Source organism: Neovison vison, chromosome 13, assembly GCF_020171115.1.
Source record: "Neovison vison isolate M4711 chromosome 13, ASM_NN_V1, whole genome shotgun sequence".
Taxonomy (NCBI): Eukaryota; Metazoa; Chordata; class Mammalia; order Carnivora; family Mustelidae; genus Neogale; species Neogale vison.
In genome coordinates this window covers 82,594,608-82,614,667 of record NC_058103.1, presented here as the reverse complement: position 1 = coordinate 82,614,667, position 20,060 = coordinate 82,594,608, and the positions used below count along the sequence as shown (strand labels likewise).

Below are 20,060 nucleotides of genomic sequence, written 5' to 3'. Positions count from 1 at the left end.
TCCACATGACTCTCTCGACTTCTTGAACAGGATTTGGCCCAGTGTAGAACTGATAGGTGTTCCTGTGAGGGGAGGGTGAGAAAGGACACCAGAATACAATGGAGCTAAAGGTGTTGGCAGGGGCACAGGCATAGGGTAAACCTATGGCTCATTTCAGAGCTCGTCTTCCCCATCCTCCGACCCCCCACATTTCTCATGAGTCAAAACATTTAGTGTCTTGAGAACAGATACTCTCTTCTCTGGGGCCTAGGATTAGTCCCTTGTTACTGACTGTATATGAAACAGCTTCAGAAAACATTTAGATATTTTTGAATGAATTAATTAATAAAATTTGGGGGCACCTGGGTGGCTCAGTCGATTAGGTGTTGGAGTCTTGGTTTCAGCTCAACTCATGATCTCAGGATCGTGGGATTGAGCCCTGAGTCCGGCTCTGTGCTCAGTGTGGGCTGCTTGAGGATTCTTGCTATCCCTCTCCCTCTCCCCCTCTCCCATGTGTGTGTGCACACCCACTCTTTCTCTAAAATAAATAAATCTTTTAAAAAACTAATAAAATCGGACTCTGCTAAGCATTTGTGAATACATGTATTAGGTTATTTACTAGGGATGAATGTATTACTTCAGAGCCTTAAAATTTTGTCCCTAGAGTTACATTCTTATAATTTACCTATGCTTAAAATAATTGGGCTGAGGGGCACCTGGGTGGCTCAGAGGGCTAAACCTCTGCCTTTGGCTCAGGTCATGGTCCCAGGGTCCCGGGATCGAGCCCCGCATAGGGCTCTCTGCTCAGCAGGGAGCCTGCTTCCTCCTCTCTCTCTGCCTACTTGTGATCTCTGTCTGTCAAATAAATAAATAAAATCTTTTAAAAAAATAATAATTGAGCTGATGCCAAACTCTAGTGAAATCCATTCTGTAACATAAAAGTTTATTAGAATAAAAATACATGTACAATCCAACATTAAAATTATTTCACATTGCATATAGGTTTTACCTCCATTAGTTTTTTAATGCTTTTAAGGTCTGTGCTTGAAATAATTTGCATATCTGTAAACCAAGCTTAGATTATCAAAAATGCAATATATCCATTAGACACTAGAGATCAAAATTTAGGATCAGAACTGATAGTTAACTAACAACCTATTGCACTAAATATTCTTTAAAATTTGGACAGAGAAGAAAGATTAAATCACTTGAAATGAGGTAAGTTGTATGAAAAGGTTTTTAGTAGCAAATAGCAATGTTGAAATAAGAATATTAAAAACATTCATGGAAAATTCACTTAATATGTTTGCATAGTCTAGGTTATTTTTTAAAGACAAAAAATTTAAAATTACCAAAACTCCTCATTAGAAAAAGAGACAATTACCTGGTTCTGCTTAAGATCTGTGTATATTGTAAGTCTTTCTCTCATTTAGAAAAAAGAAATGACACAAACATTCACAAGTCTTAGAAAAAAGGAAAAAAAATAATGAAAATTAGGACCAACATTTCAAGCTGCCTTTTGGAAAGAAAATTAAAAACAGAGGTAGATGGTTAAATATTAGTGGGCAAGTTACTCGAACAACTAATTTTTGTTGGTATACATTCACCAAATGTTTACACTTGAAGTCAAATAGTAAATGAATTTAGGAGGAGAAAGTAAGACCTAGCACAAGTTATTTCCTTACATCAAAGAAAAGCAGTAAAAATAAACCAGGCTTAAGACCCCTGTTAAGGATACGATTGTTTAAAGCACTACAGTTCATGCACTTTTACAAGTGGGAGAATGAACCTTATCCCTAAGCTTCCTAGATTTCTTGGAGGCCAAGCCACCAGCACCGTCAGGCCCCGTCAGTCAAAGTAGGACTGCAGGGTGCCTCGGCGCCGGACATCGCAGGTCCAGCAGTGGAAGCCTCCTCCCAGGGAATTGGCATTACGGATGCTAACCTTGATGGTACTGATACCTGCATCAAAAGAGAGACAGGTGGTCAGTTAGATGGACGCCCAAGAAGATTCTCCTGTAGAAAGTAAGCCCAAAGATAGGTAGGAACCCTGTGTCTCTAATCCTCAAGTCTACCTGAACCCCAAACAGTCTTTCAACTGTTTTGTCACTAATTATATTTCATCTAACCTATTCCACTGCTAATATAAAGTCTTCACCAGACAGCAGACACGGTGAAGTCTATTTTGTTTTGCTGACAGTTCTCAGGTCAGTGTCCTCAGTGGCTTGGATGAGTGGGACAGGATCAACTTCACCACCTTAAGAAAACAATGGAACTGAGCTTGTATTTTTAGTATGCTGGGTTGGATGCTCATTCAGGTACCAAATCTATTCAGGCAAGTAGTTTAATCTGGCATCATTTGCACTGATGAGCTTGTGATGATGTGCATGGCCCAGTTAACCAACTGTATTTAGAAAGAAATCTATTGTGTTCAGCACAATGGGATTTTATTTTTTTATTTATTTGTTTTCATTTTTGGGGGGTGCAGTTAACCAGCATATAGTACATCATAAGTTTTTTGTTGTAGTGTTCAACGCAGCATAGCAGTATTTTAAAAAGAAAATCTATCCTCTTCCCTCAAAGAACACATTATTTTGAGAGGAAAGATAGCTCTAGAGTCACTAAAAGTTCCACTGGGGTAGTCAGGGAGGGAAGGCAGCAAGAGCCATCGGAAAAGACTTTCCCAAGAAAGTTAGACTGGGCAGGGCTTTGGGAAGTAAGAACAGAGTTTGCAAGGGGTAAGGAGTGGGCTTGGGATAAAGAGTGGACTTTTAAACACATGTGTGTTTCCTGGTAGACAGATGTATTTCTCTTATTCAGATGGTCAGAGCTATTTTAATCCTGAATTGGAAAGGTTCCAGTTGTTGGATAAAGTTTGCTTTAACAAGTTCCTTGTGTGTAAATCATAAAATATGATGAATCATATATCTGGTTATTAATAATATTTAAAGTTGAGAAACAATAAAATCTTAATGGACAAAGAAACTGTTTCATGAAAATTAGGAAAAAACTGGCATAGCATTAGAGATCAAATCATTAGATTGGGCTCAATCTAAAATGGACAGGCCAGTCTTTTTCAACTGATAACACATTAAAGAGGGATGTGTCAAGGGGGAAAATCATTTCTTCTGGGTAGTACACCTGAAATATGAGACATGAATCTTCATACATGGGCACCAAGAGGTTAGATAAGTCACAAAAGATTGATATACTTATTGCTAAGGGATGTTTGAGGAGCCTGAAATGCATCTCCAACCCTTTGGGATTATGATTGTTAGAAATAAAAATATTGTGTTTCTATGAAATAATAACGTGGTACCTCTAAAAGGAATAGCAATGGAATTACGTAAATCATACATCAGACCTAGCAGTAATTTCTTTAGTTATTCTGATTTAATACTTTCATGCATGACGCCATGTCTCGTTTATAGTACATACCCAGTTTTTCAAACATCTTTTGAATTGGAACTTCATTGGCATCCACCATGACACGCTTCTCATCTAGCATTAAGACATTCATGGAAAGCCATTTGGATGACATCCAGAGTGGGTGATCTAAAAATTGTAACAACTGTTAAATTATGTCCACTATCATCTTTGTTTAAAGCAAGGCTTCCAAAGTGAAGAATATTAAAGTGACACTTCCATTCTTTCAGTAGTTCACGTTCCCTATGGAATTTTATTTTAATCTTAAGACAGTTTATCTATAAATGTTAGGATTCAATCTAGACTCAATCGATTCCTATTACACATTTGGATTTCACCTTGTTTTCTTTAAAAACTCATTTCTTGCTTTGTGATGTTGCTTTATGCTGATTTTTCCCATCTTCTCACTTGCATTGTGTATGGAAGGAGAGATTACAAACATAAGTCCCAGTCTTTTCTTGTACCTATAGGCCCAGGTGCAAGCTTACTCCTTCCGGGGGAAACATTTTCTTTATTAAAGTACTAAAATTTGGGCTGCTGTCTATAGATGAAAGCTCTTCAGTCACTGAAATACTCATTTTAGCCTGGAGTATGTAACAGTAAACATACCATCTGGGATGACTGGTATTGGAGGAGTAACTATGGTCCATCCTGCTTTCTTAAAAAGATCAATCTGCAAGACAGAAACAAACAAACAAACAAAAACCCCAAGGAGGTTTAAATCTATATATGCTATTATTATCATTTGTAGTCTCTGATAGCTCCTATGATTAATAATTCTTTTTGAGACACTGACTTCTCAGCTCCCAAAATAAAATTAAATTTCCAAACATTTGGAGTGATTTTGTCTGAATCCTAATTAGAAATGTAAAATAAAATTACCATATTACCAGGTTAAAGTTAAAAAAAAAAGTAACAGAAACGTTAAAGCTTTTAAAAATATTCTCATGCTTTATTTAGGTTTCAGAGATCTTAAAACATGGAAGATACTTTCCTTGACAAATTCACATTAAAGAAAATGAAAATATTTCCTATCTATTTAGCTATAAGGAAACAAAAATGTAATGACTGTGTTAAACCCATAGTCCATCCACTTCATAGTCTATCAGTCTGCATCTCTACCATAGCATAAAGACAGGTATTAAGGATGTACTCCCAAAGAACCATAAATGTCCTTACTGACCATTATAACCCAGCCATTCTTATGTTCACATACTCACTTAGTATATCAATAAATTATATTAAAGTGAAAATGGATAAGTAATCTGGTCATTGGGTATAAATATATGGGATGGAAATAAACAGTGACATGGTAAAGTCATTTTTTTTAAGATTTTATTTATTTATTTGACAGAGAGAGATCACAAGTAGGCAGAGAGGCAGGCAGAGAGAGAGGGGGAAACAGGCTCCCTGCTGAGCAGAGAGCCCGATGCGGGGCTCGATCCCAGCACCCTGAGATCATGACCTGAGCCGCAAGGCGCCCCTAAAGTAGTCATTTTTAAGAGGTATATTGCAGCCTAACAAATAACACAGAGTCACTCACCGCCAAACTAGAAGTAGGAGGGAGGCAGCAAAGGCAGGAGGCTGCAGATGCTTGCAGACCAGCTGCTCTCAGAGACCAGTAGCTTTGCTCCTTCCTGTGGGTTGGGGCTGGGCAAAGGGTACTGACCCACTGGAGAGGGAGAAAGACACCCACTACCCAGGGTCACTGTCCCGCCATGCAGGGATCATTCTGTTTGCAGTTCAGCTGCTGTGGGATCTTGGCTGCAAGCTGTAGGATAATATACTCTCTTCGATAAAAACACACAGAGACACACAAACTGGAGGCTTTGCCTTAAGGCAAGCCTTAAAGAAAGTCAAAGTCTGATGACACTACACTAATTATCATGGCTACAACATACATCTGGGAGTTCTGGTCACCTTATAGTAAATCCACCACAAGCAATCCAATGTTTGATTCTCATAATGTTGAGCACTGCTGAATCTGTCATTTAGGACCATTAGGAACCATGGAAGTGCTTAAAATAAAAATGGTAGTTACTTCAGCTGGTAGACTCTAATGCTTCTCCAGAGTCTTAAGGGCTCCCTTACCTGATCACACGGTCGGTCAGGGTTGGACAGCACAAGACCAGGTCCAATGATATTGAAGGTGGCATCAATATGCATTGGATTGGGGTCTTTAAAGGAGAGGATATGCACTCTGTAGTCTGGAGCAAGATGCCTACGCATCCATTCAATGCCCAGATAGTTTGTAACCTGAAAATGAAAGGAGGACATAATTCTATAAAGATTTGGTTCTACGTTTAGGTAACTAAAAATAGGATGAAAATATTTTCATCAAAAAATACAGTAATGTATAAGTAAATAATACAATAATGAATTAAAAATGTAATAATAAAGTGTGGAATTTAAGAGGCAGCTTTTATTGACCTGGCTTCTCTGTGCAAAAATATCTCTTCCAGCTCTAATGAAGTCAGCAGCATCAAAGCATGGCTCGAACTCAGTTGTCACAAATTTTCCCTGAGCAGCCAATTTGTGTCTGTCTTCTACTGAATGGATAGGGTAATTCTAATTGGAACGAGAATGAATACATACAAAGGAAATTATTTATGGGACATCCATTACTAAGAAAATTAATTCAACATCATCATTTCCCAAAATAGTACTACCCTGTTTTAGACTAAAACATGCACGGGGAAGAGGTAGGCCCATGCTAACTGAATCAAAATAAACTGACAACAAAAAACAAAAGCCCAAAACTAGGCATGACAGCAATTTCTTGATACTTACAAGAAAACGGTACCGCAATGGTAATTATTTTGAAAATATTCATGACTCATATTGATTTATGTAGCTATCTACAATAGTGACAGTCAACAGGATGAAGTCATTCTGTTATTTTAGAAAAGGAATTTGGTCCTGAGCCTAACTCATACCATCAAACAAGATGCCGTGCATCCCCTGCCAAAGTGGATTTGGTGTGGTGGAATGAATTCATTACTCATTTCTGTCTTTAAACACCTAGAAGTAATTTTGATCTTTTGATTCTTTCTATAAATGATCAAGTAATAAGTGACCTAACAAGGGATATATACTTCCTTTTACTGTGAATATGGCCTGTAGACCCCCGCTGTTTTTTCAGAAGAAAAAGTTACTTTTCTGTTTCTACCAATGAATAGCTATGTCCCTTTAGCTATTCCCGGTAAGGGAAGGATTGATGCTCCTCCCTCCAGATGGTTTTGTGAAGAATAAACAGGACTGACAATGTATAAAAGCATTTAGTTCAAGACCTAGCACATAATATGCACCAGATAACTGTTAGCTATTACTACTATTACTGTTATTATCACAATATCATTTACCTTATTTTTATCATAAAACAATTTTTTTTTAAATGCAGTTGATGTTCTCAGTTTCTCAAATGCATACCAGATACAAGGTTTCAGAGAATCTCTATCTCATTCTCTGGATTATTGAGAGAAGTTACTAATAAGCTCACCTATAATTAGGGTTTTACCTGGTCATAAAGCTTATCACCCATTGTTGGCTTGGGAGCAGTTGTCCACTTGGCGCCACGGTGGAAGTAGTCTTTAATAATTGACCGATATGCACGGTACTCAAAGAAGCGGGCACGCCACGCCATGGGAGCCTCGATAATCTCATTGCCCACAACTATCAGGATGTCTCGAGGCATCGCACCATATAAACCTATCAAACAAAAAAATTCCACAACAACCTCAGTAATGCTCATTTCCAAGACAGAATAATCTATATAATAGGATCCCATGTCTTGGTTAAAAAAAAAAATTACAGAAAATCTATAGGAATGTGTATGTATTGATTTATATGCAAATGGAAAAAGATGGAGTGATATATACTAGATGATATAGACTAGGTTGTGATATATTCTAGTGATATATACTAGATTGTTAGCATGTGTGGTGCCAAAGCTAGGAAAGGAAGGTAGGAAGGAATGAAGGTAGGAAGGAAGGGAGGGAGGGAAATGAAAGGAAAGGGAGTGAGGAAGGAAAGGAAAGGGAAGAGAAGAAGGAACAAAGGAAGGAAGAAAAGAAATGAAGTAATAAGGTCCCTGTTCAAAGCTATCTAGAACGACCAAGTTTTCACGTTTTGTAAGCTCCTTTCTTGCTACATAGAAACAGAGTTTTTTAGGGAGTATCAGTACCACAAGATAAAAATTGGGCCAAGGATCGTTTCTAGAACTGTGAATTAGAACACTGAATTCAGGCACAGAAACAATCTTGTAGCAATGTCAGTTAAAACTAAAATGGGAATGTTTCTGTTCCCCTCTTAATTTCTGTAAATGACATGGAATCCACTGTTCTGTGAAAGGAAATGATCATAACGTTTAGAAAAACTGCTTCTTTCAAGAAGATTTTGATTTACAATGGAGTTTAGAATATGGACATCTTAATCATATTGAAAAAAAACCAATCTGTTCCTAAGTAATCTTTAAAGTTTCAAAGGATTATTAAAAGAATCTCTGAGAGATTATCTGAGCTTTTAAGAAAGAAATTAAAAATTAAGACACTAGCAGTTGAGGTATCCAAACATCACTTACCCGTAGACTCAAAATCAGGAGTTTTATACTTCAGTGACCAGTCAATGGGGTCAGGTCTCCTCACTGTCACTCCTTCCATTTTTAAAATATTGCACATCTCTTCAATTTCAGCAACAGCCTTTTTCAAATGATCTTTGGGAAAATTATGGCCTCCATGCTTCTGGTAAAATGGCCAGTACTTTTCATATGTGTTGGCCTACAAACAGGAGAAAGTAAGTGAAATACTTAATCAGGGAAAAATACAACTCATGATAAAGTCCTAGGCAGTGAACAAGGATTTCTTTAACCTATTTTTTTTTCTTTTTTAAAAAAAAATTGTATTTATTTGAGAGAAAGAGAGACCATGAGCGAGGAGGAGAGGGAGAAGCAACTTCCGGCAGAGCAGGGAGCCAACTTGGGGCTTGATCCCGGGACCCTGAGATCATGACCTGAGCCAAAGGCAGACACTTAACTGATGGAGCTATCCAGGTGCCCCTGGTTTGTATAATTTAATGGAAATGAGATTAAGAATATGTCTTGTCTAGTGTTGATCCCCAGCACTGAGCACACTGCCTCTCTGAGAAGACGAATTCTAAATTTCCTTGATGTTTTGAGACCTTTTGCACTCTTTGCCCACGATCTTCTGCCCTACCATTCACAGCATGTCTGCCCTCAGGTGGGCTTGGAGTCTTCTCCACTTTTTATTGGTCCTTCATAGTAAAAGCCTCATAGACAAAACAGGACGTAGGGACTCCGTTAGACAGTCTTAATTTCCGCTTTCCTAATGGCACACCGAAGAGGAATGAGGCACAAACAAGTCAGCTGTAAGACAAGGAGCAGGGGACAACAGCTGGAAGGACTGTCACCCAAACAACTCCCCATTCTCATATTTATTAGATACAAGGTAGCAACAAAGGAGAAGAAAGAAGGTTGTACAATAGCCATAGATCTAGTACGTAAACAAGAAGGAATGTGAGTCAGATGTTGGTCACAAGTTTTAGAGGTAAACAAAGTAAACAAGAAGAAGAGCAAGGTGTGTCTGGTCCACAGCTTGGATTTGTAGTTGTGCTAGCACACTTAAAGGGATTACCTTAACAGCAGGCTTTCTCTGAGGTACAGGAGACAGGGAAAAAGGGAAGCAGGTGGTGTCCTGCCCTGAGCTGGCGGGCATCCCCAGCTGCTTGGCTTCAAGGGCGTGTACCATCCCCTCCACCAGAGGCCTGCTGCTAGTACGGGTTTTTCTCAAGGTCATCCTTAAGCAAGCTTACGTGACCAGTACAACTCCTCACTAGTTAAAGTTGTATTTTGAGCAGCATATTATTCTGAGGGATGGTTACACTAAACGAAATCAAATAAGAAAACAAACAAAAGAGCCTAAGATAAGAGCACATCCGTACTTAGATAAAACCATGTGCTACCCATGCATCCCAGAATTCTATCTAGGAAACAGCACTGCAAGATACTCTGTAGGAAAATAGGACACTGCACCCTTAAAATTAGGGACATATTGTCAAACAAACAAACATTGTCTTTGCTGCCCTTAAAAACCCATTACTGATTTTCTCATTCAACAGAATTAGCACTTGGCAAAATTGTGCAGTAGCCCAAGTCTGCCTTTGCTACTTCCTAGCCTTCCCTGTAGACATGCCTCCCCTCCCCAGTCTTTCCAAGTTCTCCTACCACTTCAAGTCCTTTTGTCACAGAAGGAAGTGATCCCATAAATGAATTCACACACTTGGCAGCTGAAAAAAAGCGTAACATTTAGAAAGTGTCCAAGGGTGATACGCATTTTAAAAAGACAACTGAGTGAAAACCAGTTAAATGCTTTTAAAAAGGCTCGATTTGCTAAAAATGACTATTGAAATAGGGCAAGCCTAACAACTGTAAAATAATGGTTTTCAAAAATATAAAAATGTAGAAGGATTCTTCATTCAGATTGTTTAGCATGTTCCTAAGTTCTCAATTTAAAGAAATATATTGGGAAATGTAGACAATGTTTATGGATGTAATTTATCAAGGTAGATGAGGCAGAATTCCAATCAGAAGATCGAAACGCTAGGAGAAAACTTGGACTTTCATCAGAAGACTGGCAAAGTGATATGCATCCATATACTTTAAGTTTAAAAAAATATTTAAAGGAGGTATTTAAGAAAAATACTTCTTAATATCATCGATTAACTGACTACCTACCAGTCCTGATCATGTCAGGTAAGGTTTCCACACAAATCAGACGATTTCAGATAGTGGTTAAGGGAACTGGGTGATGAGATAGAGTGTCTAGATGTTTAGCCCAGTAATGTCAAAGAAGATGTCTTTTCCAGATTTTCTGTCTCTACTTCCGTTTCCACCTCAGTCTGATAAATATCAAACATATAGAGGCAGATCTGCCTCTTGTTAGTTCGTTACCTAGGTTCATACCAGTAAGGCTGGAGCTGAGCCTGCTGGAGAAGGAATAAGAATCTGAAAAATATGTCTTTAACAAAAATGGAGGATGCCGGTGAGGCTCTAAAAATGGGTTGGCAAACTAAAAGTCCATGGCCATTTTTTTTTTTTAAGTGAATACAAGTTTTATGGGAACACAGACACACTCATTCATTTACATATCGTCTGTAGCAGTTTTGTTTTGTTTTGTTTGCACTATAGTGGCAGAGTTGAGAGGTGAGTGGTCATGACAGAAACGTGTGGTCTACAAAGCCTGAAATGTTTATTATCTGGCATAAAAAAGTTTGCTGATCCCTGTCCACATTATTGGCTAGTTGCTTTTCTTTTGAAGATCTATAGGAAAACAATAGGCTCAGTTTCTGGCCTGTGACAAATATCATCAGTATCAAACGATCAGTATTAATTCATGTAGTTTTTAAGATCAATCTACTCTTTTTAAAAACAAAAGCATTCCACTGTTTCTCACTCCTAGGAAGTCCGGCAGCAGCCCCCAGAAGGAGAGGATAACAATGAGTCTTTAGAGTCCTCTCAGACACATGGCGGTACTACTCCTCCATTCATCACTTTCCCCTTCTCATGCCAGGCACATCGCTTACAGTCCGCTAAAGGACAAGAAGCCTTTGAAACTTTAAAACTGGTTCCAGCAGATGCACAGCCATGCTGTCTTGCCGGACACATTCCAAAGTATTCTGTGTAACTATGCAGAATGAAGCTGGCCTTGGTAAATAGGAACTAAGCTTTCCTGGGCGGGGAGAAAATCTACTTGAACAGTGTGAGTTTCCTTGTGTAACTCATACTCTGTCTGGCTAAGGTTGAACAAAGTCTAAATGATCGAGGCACATTATATTTTCTAAGACATAGTTGGAAATTATTTACACTTCCTTTGTAACCCTGCTAAATGAGTTAGCAATCATTTACCAAGTGTCTGCAAGATAAAAAACACTATGTTAAATTCTTAGCATATGATGTTTTTAATAACCTGTTGCAGATATACGGCTGCACTCCTGGAAACTTTATAGTCTTTAAGAGCTTAAAACCCTTTGGGTTCGTGTGAGGGCTGGGGGGTGAGGGGGTCGGTTGCCAAACGAATTTTAAATAGTCTTTGGAAGCTATGAAATATCAAGATATATTTCATAGATAGATAGATCCAGCCTCAAGCTTATAGTACATTAACCTTGACTGACTTTGTATCTTATAAAAGGTCCTTTCTTACTTATAAAAGATCCTTTCTTATAAGCTTTGTTTTAAAGATAAAAGCAAAACAAAAAGCACATATTTGGTAGAAAGTATTCATTATGTTTTACAGAATAAAAAGCTACATAGCCTTTAAAAACTGTGCCTCCTGAAAACTATAGTCCTTACTCCCATAAAATTTCTGTAGCCTTTATATCTTCCAACTAATCTTATGCCTAATTGCTCAAAGCAGTTTAATACATTATTTTATCTTTCATTGTTCCCAAGATGATTGATACATCTGTATCATTTTTCTCCATTAGTAAGGCCTTGCCTTCTGTGGGGTATGCATGTCTTTAATTTTCTCTAGTTACCTAGTTTAGCATGTGGCATAAAGCAGAAATAACCAGACAAATGAATGAAATCAATACTGCTAATACTAGCAATATCTACAATCACTGCACTTACAGTGTACTTCTGTAATGTAAACCTAGATCCATACAACAGTAATGAAGTATGGTTTTGTCCCTTGAAACACTTAGCATGCAACCTTTTACCTTCATATTTAATCTTGTTAGGTAGATAGCAAACCTCTTAACATCTTCACTTTATTGAGGCCCAGAAATCTGTGGAATCTTGCACAAGGTCAAAGAGCTGATTAGCCAAGACTAGTATCAAGCTTCTTTTTTTTTTTTTTTTAAAGATTTAATTTATTTACCTGAAATCACAAGTAGACGGAGAGGCAAGCAGAGAGAGAGAGGGGAAGCAGGCTCCCTGCTGAGCAGAGAGCCCGATGCGGAACTCAATCCCAGGACCCTGAGATCATGACCTGAGCCGAAGGCAGCGGCTTAACCCACCGAGCCACCCAGGCACCCCTAGTATCAAGCTTCTTGATCAAATACGTAATTCAGTCCTGGTCTCCTGACTTCAGCCCGGTATACTTAACAAAAATGACAGAGAATTCAAAATCATGTGTGAGAATCATGTCTGTTTCTATAAGATTACATAGCACAAAAGTCAACAGTTTTACAGACAAGTAAAATTTAAGCTATTGTTTGAATCTTGAAATTTAACTCCACCCAATTAAAATGGTTAAGGGATGGGACTTCTTTTTAAGAAAAGACTTAAAAAAGGGATGCCTGGGTGACTCAGTTGGTTAAGCGGCTGCCTTCGACTCAGGTCATGATCCCGGCGTCCTGGGACCGAGTCCCACACCTTGCTGGGCGGGGAGCCTGCTTCTCTCTCTGCCTCTGCCTGCCTCTCTGTCTGCCTGTGCTCGCTCTCCATCTTTCTCTCTGACAAATAAATAAATAAAATCTTTAAAAAAAAAAAAAAGAAAGAAAAGACTTAAAAAAGAAAATGCCTTTTTAAAACACATGGATGATACATAAATTAATCTGTTCCACAAACATCACATATCAGAACCAGAGGTAGTTTCAGAACAATTAGAACTTACGACTTTTTCTATTACACTCTCTTCGAGGTCTAATTAAAAGTCATTTTCTTCAAGAAGACTTCCTAACTCTCCAGCATTTGGTCATTGCTTTTTCCTTTACTTTTCTGGCATTCAATTCAACTGCCAAGTGGCTGGCATAAGATACTTAGCTTTAGTCTTTGTTTCTAGACAAAGATACCTCTCTGAACAGAAAGCAAGGTCTTTTGTGCTGATACCTCTGGAGCCCCAGTACAAGGTAGGCAGCATTTCTGCTCATGAGGGCAATGATGTAATGGAACTTATTTCCTTAATCCATGTTATAAATAATATTGTAAATAATCAGGAGGAATTTAAGTACATTGAAGATATATTTCGAACCCATGATTAATGGAAGCTCAGGCTGTGTCACAATGTGGATGGCACTCCCTTATCCAAGATGAAACCTGAAAACCAAACCACAGAGGCCCAGCTTTAGGAATATTACACATAAAGAACACTAGGAGTTTTTAGGAGATATTACTTGTTGCCAGCAAAACCCTGGAAGGCTTTGGGGAAGGGACCATCAGATCTCTGTGGTAGTAAGGCGGGTAGGTTTAAACTACAGACAGGAGCAGTACAGGAACAGAGATGGAAGAGTCCTCAGTGGGAGCACAGTCATGATGGTTGTTTGGGGAACAGTGACAAGTCTAGTTTGGCTGCTTATAGGGTTATCATATAAAGTCTGGTGAAAACCAAGGTGAAATATTAGAGTTGAGAGGGACCCAAACAAGAATAGACATCTGCTAACCTGCCATATTAACACACCTCTATGATGAGCCAATGGGAAATGGGGAGTCCTGGAAAGGCAGATTAGAGCCAGATTGTGAATGATCTTGAATACCATGAGAACTTTATCGTAGGTAATGGTAGGGAACGATGGGGAAGGGGCGCCTGGGTGGCTCAGTGCGTTAAGGCTCTGCCTTTGGCTCCAGCCCTGATCCCAGGTTCCTGGGATCGAACCCTGCATCGGGCTCTCTGCTCGGCAGGGAGCCTGCTTACCCCTCTCTCTCTGCCTGCCTCTCTGCCTCCTTGTGATCTCTCTCTCTGTCAAATGAATAAATCAAATCTTTAAAAAAAAAAAAGAAAAGAAAGGAAGATTGGGAAATAGAGGAGTGATAGGAGCAGGATGAGCAACGTGATCCAATTTTGGTTTAAAAAAGCACTCTCGGGGTGCCTGGGTGGTTCAGTGGGTTAAAGCCTCTGCCTTCGGCTCAGTTCATGATCCCAGGGTCCTGGGATCGAGCCCCCCACATCGGGCTCTCTGCTCAGTAGGGAGCCTGCTTCCTCCTCTCTGTCTACCTGCCTCTCTGCCTACTTGTGATCTCTGTCTGTCAAATAAATAAATAAAATATTTTAAAAAAAAAAGAACATCTACTTTAAGAAAATCTCTCTTAAAAAAATAAATAAATAAAAATAAAAATAAAAAAGCACTCTCAGGTGCCTGGGTGGCTCAGTCCTTAAGTATTCACCTTTGGCTCAGGTCATGATCCCAGGGTCCTGCTCTGCAGGAAGCCTGCGTCTCCCTCTCCCTCTGCTGCTCCCCCTTCTTGTGTTCCCTCTCTGTCTCTCTGTCAAATAAATAAAATCTTTTAAAAAAATTAAAAAAGCACTCTCACAGAAGCTGGAAGGTGGTTTGGAGAGAAGAACAAATGAGGAAGACCAGTGAGGGATTAGCTGCGATGGTCCAGGCAGTATATGTGATCCTGATCTGAGGCAGCAGCAGAGGGATGGAGGTAAGGTTGCTTTTGACAAAGGACTTGTTGAATCTTGGACAATGGATGTAGAGGATGTGACTGAGGGAGAAATCAAAGATGGCTCCTTGTTGTTTCAGTTCTAGTAAATAGAAATGCCAAAACTGGAAAGGAAGAAATGAGGAAGGGTCCAGTATAGCAGTGAGGCTGGCAGCTGAACTCAAGATGTGCCAAGGAGTTTTAACACGTTGATCTGGAGAAAGATCTGGACCAGACTGGAAGTGGGAGGCGAAGCTGTGAGAAGAGGGCCAAAGTGAAATTCTGCTCAACAATAACATTACAGACAGTGAAGGAAGATGTGAGGAATAGGGAAAGAACTACATTTCCAGATGAGATCTGTCAGAATCTTAAGGAAGGAGTTATTTGTGTAAATAGTATAAAACACCAGGGTCGCCTGGATGGCTCAGTTGGTTAAGCATCTATCTTCGGCTCAGGTCATGATCCCAGGGTCCTGGGATGGATCCCCACCTTGGGCTCCCTGCTTAGTGGGGAGCCTGCTTCTCTCTCTCTCTCTCTCTCTGCAGCTTCCCCTGCTTGTGCACATGCTCTCTGTGTCAAATAAATAAATAAATAAAATCTTTAAGAAAAATAAAACACCACAGGTATTTCATGTAAGATAATTAAAATCACCACTGGGGTTCAGAGGTCTGGAATAAGCTACAGTGAAAGCAGCTATAGAGGAGAATGGGGGCAGAGGCCAGCCTGCAGAAGGTAAGGAGTGAACCGCCTTCAGACATGTGAATACCCTTGCTTTACCTTCACCTCCACAGTGAATGGTGGAACACAGGCATTTTCTGCTCTGCCCACTATCACTTCCTCTAATGGGTCCCATTCGTTGTAAGAAGAGACAGGGCAGTCCTTGGGCAGAGGATCAGTGGCCTTATCATCAGCTGCACAGGAATTCCGGGAGGATGCAGTAGCTGCCTGGGTGCTCTGGAAAGTTCTCTGCACCCACCCTGTTAAGGTTCTTCCAAGCTTCCAAGAACAAAGAAGAGATTATTGCATATTCCTATACAGTACTTGCAGGCAGGAGGAGATAGAATGAAACCCAGTATAATACAGACATTTAAAATCCTTTAGGAGAATGCAAATCAAGATGTTAGTTACTATATAGGTGGGTAGTGGGGCTCTAGTTTTCCCTTCTTGTTTTTTTATAAATTATCTTTTTCTCTATATGTGAATTAACATAACTCTTTAAAGCCCCTCATTAGATTCTATCCTAATATCTCAGAATGGTTTTCTGCATTCAAGTTTTAATCAAGCTTTAAGCAACCCTTCCATAAATGATGATCACCCCATTCCTAGAAAACCACAGAAAGCTGCTCCATATCTCCCTGCCAAGTCCAGCTGGAGGAAGAAGCCTCCTTCCCCCTTCAGTGCTAAAAGTCACCAATACTTTAATACTTTTTTTTTCCCAAATGAAAATGTAGAAGCATATGTAAAGAGCCTTATCTTTCAGAATAATCAGCTTCAAACTAAAAATTCTGCATTGCTAACACACACTTCCCACTCTTTGGCACTTCAATTCTGAGAGTAACCAAGTGCCATCTGCTCCATTTCACAGATAGTCCATAGTATCCCAGCCATGATAGAATTAACCCAAGCACAAATTTATAAGCCAGAAAAGAGAACTAAGGACTTCCAAAAAGCCTTTTGAAAATCCAGGGCCTATAAAATCTACAATAGGGAGAGTCCCTCACCCACCGCGCAAATCTCAAACACCACCCACACCCCACACAGCTCCCTGCGCCCAATGTCGCTCCTACTCCGTTAAATGCCTTAGGAAGGAGGCAGGAGGGGAGCCAGGGTGGGGACCAAAGGAGGAAGGAGAGAGACAGCTGTTCTAGAAGCAGCTGCCAGGAGAGAGCCTAACTGCCCGGCTATTCCTGTCCCAGGAGCTAGGAGGTCTGCAGACGCACGCTTAGAAACCGGCAAGCGGAGGGCGGGAACCTGGCAGAAAGTCTGGGTACAGCCTGAACTAGCTCCAACTCCTCTCTGATCTCGGGACTGCATGTTATTCTTGGAGTGGGCCTGCTTGCTCCCTCTCCATCCCAGATTCCCAGTTTGCCTCCTCTCCCGTCCATCCACACCACACGAATTTGCCCGAAGGCTCCCCAACTCAATGCCCCACCCCCTGCACTGAAGCCCTATAATTCCATTCTTGTATTAAGAAGTGTTCCTCGTCGGTCCCACACCCTCACCCCGGTTGGGAAGCCTCTTGGAGCAATCAGCGTCGGGCGGGGAGGGCGGCGCCCCCTGCAGTGACGGCCGCTGCGGCCCACGGGGTGTGGCCCCAATGCCTATCCCGCTTTCCCCGGAACCCGCCGAGCTCCCAGCAGCCAGCAAAGACTGTTGAAGCTGCGCTTCCAAGGGGGGCCCGAGGGACACTGTCATGCAATGCTGTCTGGGGAAAGCGAGGGAAGGCGAGGGGGAGCGCGCGGCCGCCAGCCGAGGCGGGAGGCGCACGCACCCGAGAGCCGATGTAGTGCACCGCCTCGGCGCCGCGGCTCCCGCCGCGCAGACACCGCACCCGCAGCATCGCCCCGCGCCTGGCTTGTCCACGAGCGGAATGTTCCAGGTGCTCGGCCGCGTCCGTCCGAGCCTCCCGAGGGCGCGCCAGCAGGCGATGTCACGGCGCGCGGCCCCCGACTTTTGTAGGCTCGCCCCGCCCCGCCGCCCTCCGTGCGCGCCCCATTGGCTGCTGGGAACAGGTGGCGGGGCCGGGGGAGCGCAGGCCAGCGCGCCACGCAGGCCAGCGCGCCCCGCCGCCGGGAATTTAGGAACCGTTAGGGCACAGCGAGTGGCGCGGGGTCCAGCCGCCGGTGTTTGCCTTTTTTTTTCAGTTTGTCAGTCGGCCGACTGGCTTCGGCTACCCAGCCCAGCCTCCATCCGCCGCGGGAGGCCCACCCGTGCTTCGGGGAGGGGACGAGCGCGCGACTTCTGACGAAGGAAACTCAATAGTACATTAAATGTACATTGTTGGATGACGTGGGTAAAGCGTAAGTACAGTTACACGGTTACGTTGGTCGGTATGCACTGACTCAGTCCCCTCATTTTGCAGTGAACCGAACCACCTAAAGTTTAGGTAGCTTCTTAAGGCAACACCGGGTTTAAGACTGGAGAAGCCTAAGTCTGGAATTCAGGTCATCTCTCCCCCGGGGTCCTGCACTTTCCACCTACTACTAGCCTGTTAGGTGTTTGGGTGAATACCAACGTTCCCTCGACGTTTCAAATAGTCGTTGGCCATGTGCCCTGGCTTGAGAAACTCAACCATGGCAATGGAGACTGATGTGGGCCAGAAATAAGGGAGGACTGCAGACGCATCTTCCCTTCTATTTCATGTATTTAAATTTTTGTTTCAACTTAATTAGGGTAGTTCCCTAGAGAAGTCGTTCCCGAACAGTGCAAAACTAGAGAATTCAGTCTAACATTTAAGTACCTCGGAGGAAAGGGGGCAGAGAGATTTAAATATTTCGTTTTGTACCTACAAAAGAGGTAATTTTTTAAAATGAGCTGTCGTTTTAATGCTGGTGTCTCAAACCAAAGTTCACTGATAGAAGGGACCACACAAGCAGGATGGCATGGTAGAAAGAGCCCTGGAGAGGGAACTGGGAGAACTGGGTGCTAGTTTTGACTCTATTACAGACTACTATGTGTCTTGAGTTGCAACCTTATCCTCAAAGAGAGAACACATGCATTTATTGTCTCTAGCACACAGGGTCGTTGAGGGGCCAAAAGGAGAGATTGTACATGCTGAACATGGTGTGGCACTAAGAGCTATATGAATATGAGATAATATTTTACCAGGCCTTACAGTAAGGAGGCCTCCAAATGTGATAATAGGGTGAAAGGAGTCAGAAAGTCTAGGTCCATGTCTTAGCTCTGCTACTAACTTGCTTTGTGACCTGGAATCAAATTCCTCCTCCTTTCTAATGAAGGCATCACCTTAATTAATCACACTATTAATTAAGGTTTTGTCTAATCTTTCTCAAAATTTATAAAGTACCTCTCCCAAGAATTAAATGCAACCACCTTGAGGGTCTAATTTTCTAACGTACTTAGGGTGGCCAAAGCTATACTCCTCCTCAATAAAGGAATTTAAGAATACAGTAAGTACACCTAACAAATGGTATTGACATTACTTTGTACCATTTCTGTCTGAGATCTGAGGACACCTTCATATCATTCATTAAAGACACTTTTAATTTTGGGGCGCCTGGGTGGCTCAGTGGGTTAAAGCCTCTGCCTTCGGCTCGGGTCATGATCCCAGTGTCCTGGGATCGAGCCCCACGTCGGGGCTCTCTGCTCAGCAGGGAGCCTGCTTCCCTTCCTCTCTCTGTCTGCCTCTCTGTCTACTTGTAATCTCTGTCTGTCAAATAAATAAAAAAATCTTTTAAAAAAAAAGACACTTTTAATTTTAATTTTCCAGATGTAAGAATTGGAAGTGCCTAGAAATAATGAGGCCAGGGTGTCATTAAATTTTCATAAAGAAAGGCTCATGTTATAGCCATAGAACATATCCTTATCTTCTGGAACCCAGGGGAAAGTGTGTGGATAGAGCCACCCAAAACAGTCCTATTTCTATAAAAGCAAATCAAAGCTCTTTCCTCACTCCTTTTTTCTTTCTTGTGTATGGATATATGTATTGTTCTTGAAAAAAATCTGTAACACTTTTTAGATTGACTTCATCAATTCAAAGCATAAACCTTCCCTACTGGTTTGTCTTATACTGTCTGTCTGACTCTGCAAAGTGTCTACAGTGATACCTGGAAACTCCTTGGTGTTTATGCTGCTTTTTTTTTTTTTTTTTTTTTTTCAGAAGAAGTGGAATAGATTGTGACTCTTGCCTTGTTCTCCCTCATTGGCAATAGGTTAATGTAACACCAATAACTTTATCAAACCCATGATTTTAAGATCTTGATGGTCCCATAATTAATGATTATACATATTCATGTCTAATTGTAGTATACTCTTATGGGTTAATCTAGGAGCATAATTTAGGGTCATGTGGGGGTAAAAGCACAAGGAATAGAAAACTCATCAGAAGCATGGCAAATTATTCCACTTTCTGATTTCTCCTTCATCACTGTTGCTTTGGGGACATGTTCAACTTTACCTGGTTCCCCCCAACAAAGTACAGAGTTTGTGAAATGTGTTCTGAGACTAGAAACCCCAAAAGCTAGTAAAGTCTTTGGATCAACACAATGAACAACAAAAGAGCCTATTGTAAGAATTCATTTATTTGACTATCATGATTG

The 20,060-nt window shown here is 41.1% G+C and overlaps 1 protein-coding gene across 1 annotated transcript; it reads right to left on the bottom strand.

Annotated features, from left to right (window-relative positions):
* Positions 1-901: 901 nt before the first annotated feature.
* GATM (glycine amidinotransferase) lies at positions 902-17,412 on the bottom strand. Its single transcript, XM_044230350.1, has 9 exons — positions 17,273-17,412; positions 15,559-15,777; positions 7,984-8,179; positions 6,922-7,112; positions 5,835-5,972; positions 5,496-5,660; positions 4,014-4,077; positions 3,417-3,533; positions 902-1,940 (listed from the first exon to the last, which is right to left on the bottom strand). The coding sequence occupies exons 1-9, from the start codon at positions 17,339-17,341 to the stop codon at positions 1,828-1,830; spliced, it is 1,272 nt and encodes a 423-aa protein (XP_044086285.1). The 5' UTR covers positions 17,342-17,412; the 3' UTR covers positions 902-1,827.
* Between the last annotated feature and the right edge of the window lie 2,648 nt (positions 17,413-20,060).

What these genes read in the sequence shown, in the direction of transcription:
- GATM (XM_044230350.1), bottom strand. Translation starts at nt 17,341, where the DNA reads ATGCTGCGGGTGCGGTGTCTGCGCGGCGGGAGCCGCGGCGCCGAGGCG. An exon ending in GTGATAAGCTTTATGACCAG is followed by an intron (nt 5,973 to 6,921) that starts GTAAAACCCTAA and finishes CGTTCCAATTAG; the next exon opens with AATTACCCTATCCATTCAGT. An exon ending in AATACCAGTCATCCCAGATG is followed by an intron (nt 3,534 to 4,013) that starts GTATGTTTACTG and finishes TACAATTTTTAG; the next exon opens with ATCACCCACTCTGGATGTCA.